The sequence below is a fragment of the Macaca mulatta genome, chromosome 16 (genome assembly GCF_049350105.2).
Source record: "Macaca mulatta isolate MMU2019108-1 chromosome 16, T2T-MMU8v2.0, whole genome shotgun sequence".
In the NCBI taxonomy this organism is placed as follows: domain Eukaryota; kingdom Metazoa; phylum Chordata; class Mammalia; order Primates; family Cercopithecidae; genus Macaca; species Macaca mulatta.
Window position 1 is genome coordinate 9,552,147 of NC_133421.1, and position 11,042 is coordinate 9,563,188.

The following is an 11,042-nucleotide window of genomic DNA, read 5'->3' on the forward strand; positions in this document are numbered from 1 at the left end:
GAGGTAGTTCTGAACATTAGTTATTGAATGAAATAAAATAATGAATGTGGGCCAGGCGCGGTGGCTCATGCTGGTAATCCCAGCACTTTGGGAGGCTGAGGCAGGCGGATCACAAGGTCAAAAGATCAAGACCATCCTAGCCTACATGGTGAAACCCCGTCTCTACCAAAAATACAAAAATTAGCTGGGCGTGGTGGTGCTCACCTGTAGTCTCAGCTACTGGGGAGGCTGAGGTAGGAGAATCGCTTGAACCCAGGAGGTGGAGGTTCCAGTGAGCCGAGACTGCACTCCAGCCTGGCGACAGAGGGAGACTCTGTCTCAAAACTAACTAACTAACTAACTAACTAACTAACTAAATAAGTAAAATGAACGTAGGCCCAAGAAGAGTTGTGGGAAGAGGGTGATGTTTCTCCATAGACTTCTAAGGCTAAGAAGGAAAACAAACAGAGGTGCTGTGCACAAATCTACCCCCACCCCAACTGGGTCCCAACTCTGGCTCCCTGGCGTGGCACCATCACTGAAAGGCCCCGTTCCGGAAATCTCAGGGTATTCTTAGTCCCTCCTGTTCCCAGCACTGCCAATCCCCCGCCCACCTCCACCTTAGTTGCAAGTTCCAGCCTCTCCGCCCCGCCCCTCCCCGCCCAGAAGCGGACGTGGTTTTTAGAGGAGTCCACCGGGCTTGGAGTCAGTGGCAATAATCAGGGGTAGAGCGGGGCGTGTCCCAGGGGTGAGCCCAGCTCTGCAGCCTTGTGCGCAGTAGAGAGCTGGTCTTAGGCTGGCACCATGGCCGATTTCAGGGTCAGGGTGTCCACCGGGAGGGCCTTCGGGGCTGGCACATGGGACAAAGTGTCTGTCAGCATCGTGGGGACCCAGGAAGAGAGCCCCCCACTGCCCCTGGACAATCTCGGCAAGGAGTTCACTGCGGGCGCTGTGAGTGCCTGGGAGTGGGTAGGGGTGGAGGTGAAGGGGGCGAGCAGGAGGGTCCGGCCTGACGCATACTAAAACCTCCCCTCAGGAGGAGGACTTCCAGGTGACGCTCCCGAAGGACGTGGGCCAAGTGCTGCTGCTGCGCGTGCACAAGGCGCCCCCAGCGCTGCCCCTGCTCGGGCCCCTGGCCCCGGACGCCTGGTTCTGCCGCTGGTTCCAGCTGACACCGCCGCGGGGCGGCCCCCTCCTCTTCCCCTGCTACCAGTGGCTGGAGGGGGCGGGGAGCCTGGTGCTACAGGAGGGGACAGGTGAGGGGCGGGCCAGGCTGGGGCTGCAGGGGGAGCACAGGAAGGGGTAGGGGACTGGGGGTTGGAGAGAAGGGCAGGTGAAGTGGAGAGGTGAGCTGGTGTGGCCACAGAATAGCCAGCAGAGGAGGGAGGCTAGTGGGGCCTTGGGGAGGGCGAGGTGGCAGCCTGGCGTAGGAGAAACTGTACTTATGGGAGGAGGGGACCTGGTAGAGGGTAGCAATCATGGGGACGGTGTGGCTGGGATAGTGATGGGGAGTTTCTCTCCCCGCCCCAACCTACTCCCCTTCTGCCACAGCCAAGGTGTCCAGGGCAGACCACCACCCCCTGCTCCAGCAACAGCGCCAGGAGGAGCTGCAGGCCCGGCAGGAGATGTACCAGTGAGGAGGGGGTTACTGTTGGGGGAGGGGGTGCCCAAGGGATGAGGGGCAGCTTGAGTGTCCTGGTCATGACAGAGATTAAAAGCCCCTGCCTCCACCTCTCCTATCAAAGCTGCTCCGGGACCAGCAGCATCTGCAGGAACGTATAGAAATGCAAATTCTCAGGCCACCTCCAAACTACTACACACTGAGGGTGAAAAGTGGGAATTTTTGTTTTGACAAGCCTTCCAGATGACTCTGGTGGCCACTGACGTTTGAAAAACACTGCTCTAGGGCCAGGTGCAGTGGTGGCTCACACCTGTAATCTCAGCACTTTGGGAGGCCGAGGCAGGCGGATCACCTGAGGTTTGTAGTTCGAGACCAGCCTGGCCAACAGGGCGAAACCCCATCTCTACTAAAAATACAACAATTAGCTGGGCATGGTGGCAGGCACCTGTAATCTCAGCTACTTGGGGGGCTGAGGCAGAAGAATAGCTTGAACTTGGGTGGCAGAGGTTGCAGTGAGCCGAGATCATGCCATTATACTCCAGCCTGGGCAACAGAGTAAAACTCGGTCAGAAAGAAAGAACAAAAGAATGAAAGGAAGGAAGGGAGGGAGGGAGGGAAAAGAAAAACTCCTCTAAATGCCTTACCTTTGCTGGTGTCTTCCTTGTCCTGGGACTTTTTCATGCATCATCTTGTTGTATCCTCCCAGAAATCTGAGCAGAGGAGAAACACACCTCTCAAGCCCCAGGAAACTCACCCTCCAGGGCTAGCAAGGGGTGAGATGGGGGCTCTTTCTGTGCTCTGGGCTCAGCATTGGAGGTCACAGGGGAAAACTGGGACTTGGAGATTGCAGAGGAGTTGGAGCCGCTAGTGAGGATTCCCTTGGCACAAAGCCCGGAACTGCACTCAAGAGCAGACTTTCAAAAGATCTTGATCTGGCCAACTCATCTGCCATCTAAAGCCTGGGCTGCAGGCTTTTATTCCTGGTCTCTGGGATCAGAGCAGCCACAGGCTCATTTGGTTCCTGGTGATTCTCCATGTGTTGTGAATTCCACCCCTAAGGAAGCCATTGCACTAAATCTGCCAGCAGCAGCCCCAAGAGAGGGAATAGACATTGAGGTCTACTGTGTCCGTGGAGACCCAGGGTCAGCCTAGGCTCTGCCAGAACGAGCTGTGAGATCTTAGACCAATTATTTCATCTCTTTGATTCTTATTTTCTTCTGTAAAAGAAACTAAGAATACCAATCTCGTTTGGGTTAGGAGGAACAAATGAGAAAATGGTTAAGAATGTAGCTAGTCAGCTGCCAAGCCTTGCACAAATGTGTGCTCTTGCTGTTGTTCCTGTCTTTCAGTTAACTCTGTTCCAACACTCTAGGCTCTTATAATACGTACAGTGAGGCCTCAGATCCATAGCAACAGCATTGCCTGGGAGCTTGTTAGAAATCAGAATCTGCATTTAACCAAGATCTCTAGGTGAGAGCGATTAAAGTCTGAGAGGCACGGTTTGGCCACCACCTGGCGGCAGTGTACTTTAATTGCAAATTTTTCTTTGAAGTTGAAAGCTCAAACCCAAAAGCAAGGTTTGAATGAATCAAAGAATGAATGAGTGAGAGGATGACTGGCTAGGGGCCATCGAGTTTGCACAGCCATGGTTTTACCATTTTGCTGGAAGGTCTTCGGCTGTGTTGCTTGTTTGAGAATAGAATTTAGAGATGCCTTAGGCGGCTCCCCCTAAGCCTAAACTGTGGAGGCTGAATTGCCTCTCTATGGGACGCCTACCAAAGGCAACTGAAACCTTCCGTGCAGCCCCTGTCTCGGGATAATCTCCCCTCTACAAGATGCATCTGTGTTAGTCGGGACTTCTATAGTTGTAAGAACAAAAGCTAACTCCAACTAGCACGCAGAAAAAAAGAGTTTGTCAGCCAGACACAGAGGCACTTACGGAAACACAGGCAGGAATTGTCCACCCAGTGGAAAATGGCCATGGCTAACAGTCTGTATTTACTGCTGTAATCCACATATCCAGAGAGAGACCACCTCTCAGGCTCAGCCCCAATTTCAAACTCCCTGGAAAGGACTCGGATTGGTGCAGTTCTAGTCAGGTGATCAACTCTGGACCAATCACCCTTGACCAGGGGAGCCAGCTCACTGTGGGAAAATGGCAGCTCCCTCGCAGCCTCGTGTAGAATGGAGGGGCAGATGCCAGGAGGGCCCTCCTTGGCTGAAGGGGTCTGGCTCTGACCAGGGCACCCAAGGGGACTGCCACTCCATCTAACCTAGTGAAGGGGCTCCCTGAGGCCTCTTGCTGACCACTTTCCCTCTCTACCCTCCAGGTGGAAGGCTTACAACCCAGGCTGGCCTCATTGCCTGGATAAAAGGACAGTGAAAGACTTGGACCTCAATATCAAATACTCCACAGCCAAGAATGCTAACTTTTATCTACAGGCTGGCTCTGCGTGAGGATGCCCACCCTGCCCTGCCCCTAGGCCTCAGATGCCCTATGACCCCTGCCTTCTGCCCTCCCCTAGTCAGTTCCACCACCCTCAGTGATATGAGTCACATAGTCCTATCCAGGAAACAGCCTCCTAGCCACTGCCAATCCCCCAGAGCAACAGCTACCTTAGGGGCGGTGACTATCTTAGGCCCAAAGGCTGGTTCAGGATCCCAAGAGGCATAAGGCTGGCTGACAGGGAAGAGTCTCCCAGGGCCTCCTGCCCACTCCCCACCCCTCACATCCCCTGGCAGGTTTGCAGAGATGAAAATCAAGGGGTTGCTGGACCGCAAGGGGCTCTGGAGGAGTCTGAATGAGATGAAAAGGATCTTCAACTTCCGGAAGACGCCAGCAGCTGGTGAGGAGCTTGGGCCAGGGATCCTGACCTCTTTCCTGGGGCATCAACTCCTGTAGCTGTCCACAGTGTCAGAAAACCAAGCACCAATTTGCTATGTAACCCTGAGCAGGCCCTTGCTAGACCTTACTTTTCCCCACAGAGACAAAAGAGAATATGGACGGAGGGGACCCCTGACCTTCTAACACCTTCTAATCCAACAGACATTTGTTGAGCTGCTACATATCAGACACCGGGTTAGGGGATGCATGGTTCTTCACGGGCTCACAGTTGAGCAGGCCAGTTGGTGTTAATTAGACTCAAAATCAAATAATTCGTTACACTGTGAAACATGCTCATTGGATCCAGTGGGTGTGTAAAGGGGGGCACCTGCCGTACCCTGGAGAGGGCCCCAGGAAAGCTCTCCTAAGGGGGTGAACTATGCTGAGACCCCGAAGTTGAGTAGGCCTTAGCAGTGCCAAGGATGGGCTGTGGGGGCAGAGAGCAGTTCGGGGAACAGTGAGTGTGAAGGCCCTGAAGACAAAAGGATCAGCCATCTTCAGAGGAAAGAAAACACCATTGTGATCAAAGTGCAATGAGCAAGAGAAGGAGGGTGAGAGAAGGAGCAGGAAGGTGCACAGGGGTCGCACAGGACTGTGTCGGCCACGGCAGGACTTGGGTCTTTCCTCAGCCCAGTGCTTGATTGGTTACCAGCAGGGGAATAATGTGGTCACTATGCACTGCTCGGGGGGAGTTACTGGGGGGGGGGGGCAAGAGGCTATGAGAATCTGCTATGAGGCTCTGGCTGTGGTCACCAGAGGACGGTGGCCTCAGCAAGGCAGTGACAATGCATTGGAGTGGACGGGTGGACTGAGGTACTCAGGATGGAGAATCAATGGGATATGATAGGTTGGAGGTGCTGACAAGAGAGGTCCCCAGGCTCCAGCTGGGCGTGGTGGCTCACACCTGTAATCCCGGCACTTGGAAGGCCCAGGTAGGTGGGTTGCATGAGGTCAGGAGTTTGAGACCAGGATGGCCAACATGGCAAATCCCCATCTCTACTAAAAATACAAAAATTAGCTGGATGTGATGGCACGTGCCTGTGGTCCCAGCTACTACTCAAGAGGCTGAGGCCTGAGAATTGCTTAAGCCTGGGAGATGGAGGTTGCACTAAGCCGAGATAGCCCCACTGCACTCCAGCCGAGCAAGAGAGTGAGACCCTGCAAAGAGAGAAAGAGAGAGAGAAGAAGGAGGAAAGAAGGAAGGGAGGGAGGGAGGGACGGAGGGAGGAAGCCGAGGCAGATGGATCACTTGAGCCCAGGAGTTCAACACCAGTCTGAGCAACATGGAGAAACCCTGTCTCTACCAAAAATACAAAAATTAGCCAGGCATGCTGGTGTGTGCTTGTAATCCCAGCTACTTGGGAGGCTGAGGCAGGAGGATCGCTTGAACCCAGGAGGCAGAGGTTGCAGTGAGCCGAGGTCGCACCACTGGACTCCAGCTTGGGCAACCCAGCAACACAGCCTATCTTGGGAAAAAAAAAAAAGAAAGAAAGGAAAGAAAAGGGGAAAGAAGAAAAGAAAAAAAGAGGTCCCCAGTCTCCTCTGTAGGCAACCGGGTGGGGATGGATCTGCCATTTCCCAAATATCAGGCAATGGGACCAACCTGAGCTGTAGGAAGAATCTGTATTTGGTCTCCAACATGTTGCATTTGAGTTATCCAGGGCGGGTGTTAGGCAGACACTGGGATGGATGGGCTGGGGACTCTGATGTGCTGTTGGATGAGGAGGCAGTGACTGAGGACAAGGGGCAGGGGAGGTAATCCCGAGGACCCACTGTGAAGGTTAGGCAGAGGCCTGTGGGAGCTGGGGTGACCCCGTCCCCGTGTCCCCCACCCCCTGCAGAGCACGCATTTGAGCACTGGCAGGAGGATGCCTTCTTCGCCTCCCAGTTCCTGAATGGTCTCAACCCTGTCCTGATCCGCCGCTGTCACTACCTCCCAAAGAATTTCCCCGTCACTGATGCCATGGTGGCCTCAGTGTTGGGCCCTGGGACCAGCCTGCAGGCTGAACTAGAGGTGAGGGGTGCAGGGATCCAGGCTCTTCACAGTCCCATCTCAGTGCCTTCACACCCTTCCCCTATTGGAGACAGAGGGACGCACTCACATTTGTTAGGGACCTACTGTGTTCTGCGTGCCAAGCACACTCTCCCGAAACACACTCCTCTCCCAGCCCTGAATCCTCTCCCTTCTACCACCCCACCCCCTTCCTTTAGAAAACCAGGTGGTAGCCCCAGCTGTCCTTTATTCTGCAGAAGGGCTCCCTGTTCTTGGTGGATCACGGCATCCTCTCCGGCATCCATACCAATGTCATTAATGGGAAGCCCCAGTTCTCTGCGGCCCCAATGACCCTGCTATACCAGAGCCCGGGCTGCGGGCCGCTGCTGCCTCTCGCCATCCAGGTCTGCAGTCAGGCAGGGGCAGGGCAGGGGCGAGGAGGGTCAGACTGAATGATTGGCAGACACTCATGGCTGTCTCTCTCCCCACCTGCCTCCCCCCAGCTCAGCCAGTCCCCCGGCCCCCACAGCCCCATCTTCCTGCCCACTGACGACAAGTGGGACTGGTTACTGGCCAAGACCTGGGTGCGCAATGCCGAGTTCTCCTTCCATGAGGCCCTCACACACCTGCTGCACTCACACCTGCTGCCTGAGGTCTTCACCCTGGCTACCCTGCGCCAGCTGCCCCACTGCCACCCTCTCTTCAAGGTCAGTGGCTTGACAAGGTGGCCCGGCCTGTGCCCATGCCTCTGTACCTCTTCTAAGCAGCCTTTCCTCACATGGCCATAACCGTGCAAGCTGGGCTGCAGGGCTCCCCCGTCCGCTTCACCACAACTCCCCCGGGAGCCTGCTCTCCAGCAGGCCCTGAGTAAGATAAATGAGGCACCCCGGAGAGGCTCCCTTCTTCAGGGAGATCAGATGGCATCAGCAGCCATCACAGAAGCCCAAATCTTAGGAAGGGAAGGACCTGGGGGTGGCAGGTGCCAAAGTGTGAACACGGCTTTGAGAGACTGATAGGTTTTCCGCAGATAGTTCTGGGATGGGGGAGGGCTGGGTGGGAGGCCCCTGTGCTCTAGGGTGGGTTCTATAGGTTTCCTAGACCCTGCTAACTTTCAGGCGGCATGGATTCGAGGCATCTCCTCTGCGAAGGGCAGGATGGCTCCCTCCCAGGGTTCACCCACAGCCGCCGCTCAAATACTCTGATCCTTCTAGACGTCTCCTGGGTCCCGGATGTGGGCCCTACTCTGTGCTCTTACATCCTATCTGGTTGTTTCTGACTATCTGCAGCTTCTGGGGCCTGGCACTCAGAGGTGGGCTCTGGTGGACGGCTCCACCTTGCCAGGCCCACAGGCCCTGGTTTTCCTAGTGCCTTCCCCGCCCAGGGGCTAGGAAATCACAGGATGCCAGAGGCAGAAGACACAGGGCTCAGCCACATCCGCACCAGCATTTGACAAAATGACCTGAGGCTCAGGGAGAGGAAGGAGCACACCTGAGCTCCCAGAACAAGCTGCTGGTGGAGCCCAGCAGGAACTCCAGGGCTCAGACCCCTGTCCCAGGCTGCCTCCTCTCATTCCTGTTGCTTCTTTCCAAGTGACTTGCAGGGCTGGTGCCTTTGTGGGGGAAGATCCGGGGCCAGAAAGACCCAGGCCTCCCCCAGCTCTGCTGTTCCTGCCACGCAGCTGCTGATCCCGCACACCCGGTACACGCTGCACATCAACATGCTCGCCCGGGAGCTGCTAATCGTGCCGGGCCAGGTGGTGGACAGGGTGAGAGCTGTGTTGGGGTGGGAGTGGGCAGGCCACTCCTTCAATGTGAGGAATTTGAGGTCCTGGGGTAGCAGTGGCCTGTCTCCCCGACACCAGTGCTACCTCCTGCTTCTGGAGCAAGGTCTGCAGGACCCAAGAGTCCTGTCCGTCAGTCCACAGGCGTCGGCATCGAGGGCTTCTCTGAGTTGATACAGAGGAACATGAAGCAGCTGAACTATTCTCTCCTGTGTCTGCCTGAGGATATCCGGACCCGAGGAGTTGAAGACATCCCAGGCTACTACTACCGTGATGATGGGATGCAGATCTGGGGTGCAGTGGAACGGTGAGGGGCCGTCCCTGGAGAGCCGAGGGCTGGTCAGGGACACGGGAAGACAGAGAAGGAGACTGAGGCCCCAGGGAGGCTCACGTTGAGGAGGAGGGCCGGACACTAAGCAGAGGCATTCCTCAGAGTGGGTTGGGGTTGGAGGCTGGGCCTGAACCTGGGTGCGTTGCAGCTTTGTCTCTGAAATCATCGGTATCTACTACCCAAACGATGAGTCTGTCCAAGATGACAGAGAGCTCCAGGCCTGGGTCAGAGAGATCTTCTCCAAAGGTTTTCTAAACCAGGGGAGCTCAGGTATGGAGAACTCAGCCCTAGGCGCATTTGAGTGACCCTGTCCCTGTGTCCCCCACCCCCTGCAGATTGCGCATTTGAGTGACCCCATCCGCGTGTTCCCCACCCTCAAGGCTCACCCTCAAGCCTCCGCAGCAGGGTCCTCAGGCCCCTGGAAGCCCCATCCCAGCCCAGCTCTCCTCGCAGGTATACCCTCCTCACTGGAGACCCGGGAAGCCCTGGTGCAGTATGTCACCATGGTGATATTCAACTGCTCAGCCAAGCATGCGGCCGTCAGTGCAGGGCAGGTGAGGCCAGCGCCTGGGGTGGCAGGCTGGAGGTGACCCAGCTCCTCCGCCTCATTCTGCCCTCTCGGCCTTCAGTTTGACGCCTGTGCTTGGATGCCCAACCTGCCACCCAGCATGCAGCTGCCACCACCCACTTCCAAAGGCCTGGCAACACGTGAGGGCTTCATAGCCACCCTCCCACCCGTCAATGCCACATGTGATGTCATCCTTGCTCTCTGGTTGCTGAGCAAGGAGCCTGGAGACCGAGTGAGTGTGGGGCTGGGGGCCAGGCTGGGCCGCACTGGGGTAAGGGAAGGTGTGATGTTTACCCTGCTGGCCCAGACTCAACCCTGCCATCAGGGCGCAGGTCCCCTTGCCCCACTGACCCTCCAGTGGGACACACGAGCCTTGGACATTTCACAGCGATGGTCAAATGGCAAAATGCGATGATGCAGAGCCATTCTCAGTGGCAAGGGGAATGTGTAATTATGCTCCTTGCAAATTCCGAATTGAGCTTTCATTCCCCGCAAGCTTCCTGCAGATAAGCTTTACGTGGCTATCTGTTTAAGAGGAGGGACATGGATCAGGCCCCATCGAGGGCTACTTCAGGTCCCATGCTTGGGGGCTAGGGCCAGAGCTGGCTAAGGCAAGTTGCAGCTGCTCAGATAGTGGGGACAGGGAGTCTGGGATGCAGGACCTCAGCAGCCCCCTCACCCAGCCTGTGGTGGGTCCCCAGAGGCCCCTGGGCACCTATCCGGATGAGCACTTCACAGAGGAGGCCCCTCGGCGGAGCATCGCTGCCTTCCAGAGCCACCTGGCCCAGATCTCGGGGGCCATCCAGGAGCGGAACCGGGGCCTGGTGCTGCCCTACACCTACCTAGACCCTCCCCTCATCGAGAACAGCGTCTCCATCTAAATCCCAGGGGAACACAGGCCCAGATAACATCCCTTTGACCACATCGCTCTAGGATAACTGGACCCAGAGAAAAGGACTCCTGGGAAAAACAGGCCTCCATGTGCCTCTCCTGGGACAACCAGACTCTGTGTAACTCACCCCCACCACCATACACACACAAAAAAAAACACAAACAAAATCAAAACACAGAAAGCAAAAAACCCACCAATAACAGAGTCTCAGGACAGAACCACTGAGCCTTTTGGAGGCTCTAAGCCTCAAAATGCCTGCAGAGCCCACCTTGAGGGTTTTGCTAGTTGGTTTTGTTTGGCATTTTACAGCCATGGGGGGAGGCATATAATCCTGCCCGTGGGCCCACTAGCCTCCACTGACTGGACCTTATGGTTACCCAACTCAAGGACAGTCACCAAAAAGTGGCTGCCAAAGAGGCCGAGCACAGTGGCTCATGCCTGCAATCCCAGCACTTTGGGAGATGGAGGCAGGAGAATCACTTGAGGTCAGAAGTTCAAGTCCAGCCTGGACAACATAGCAAGACTCCAGCTCTACCAAAAAATAAAAATTAAAAAACTAATTGGGCGTGGTGGTGTGTGGCTGTAGTCCTAACTACTAAAGAGGCTGAGACAGAAGAATCACTTGAACCTGGGAGGTGGAGGTTGCAGTGAGACCAGATCATGCCACTGCACTCCAGCCTGGGTGACAGAGTGAGACTCCATCTCAGAAAAACAAAAACGAAAACAAAAAATGCCCAAGAGGTTGATTGTGACCTACTGTCTCAGCTTTAAAATGAATAAAACACTGAAAAAGGGTCACTGGGAGCCAGGCAGAACAGGCAGAATGAGGACGCACTGCCCAGTCGGCGCAGGCAGTGCCTATGTATGCTTTCTTAAAAACATCCCCTAAAATTAAAGACTTGTACATTATAAAGCAGGTTCCGTTTCCAGAGAATCAGAAAACATTATCATATCTCTAGTCATACTTTGCTTAGATTTCATCTTCACTGATGGA

General features: G+C 55.5%; 1 protein-coding gene across 5 annotated transcripts; it reads left to right on the plus strand.

Annotated features, from left to right (window-relative positions):
* Nucleotides 1–663: 663 nt before the first annotated feature.
* ALOX15B (arachidonate 15-lipoxygenase type B) lies at nt 664–10,608 on the plus strand. 5 transcript variants are annotated; one of them, XR_013406068.1, is made up of 14 exons: nt 664–930; nt 1,016–1,235; nt 1,531–1,612; nt 3,931–4,053; nt 4,343–4,446; nt 6,326–6,498; nt 6,735–6,881; nt 6,981–7,184; nt 8,156–8,242; nt 8,395–8,564; nt 8,737–8,858; nt 9,042–9,138; nt 9,218–9,388; nt 9,858–9,998. XR_013406068.1 is itself a non-coding variant. In XM_001111890.5 (14 exons), the coding sequence occupies exons 1-14, from the start codon at nt 784–786 to the stop codon at nt 10,035–10,037; spliced, it is 2,031 nt and encodes a 676-aa protein (XP_001111890.3). In that variant the 5' UTR covers nt 667–783; the 3' UTR covers nt 10,038–10,608. The 5 variants fall into 5 exon arrangements, 4 of the variants coding, with proteins under 4 accessions (XP_077826379.1, XP_077826380.1, XP_077826381.1 ...); XM_001111890.5 differs by having other exon boundaries at nt 667–930; nt 9,042–9,142; nt 9,858–10,608; XM_077970253.1 differs by lacking the exon at nt 8,156–8,242 and having other exon boundaries at nt 666–930; nt 9,042–9,142; nt 9,858–10,608.
* The last annotated feature ends 434 nt before the right edge of the window (nt 10,609–11,042 follow it).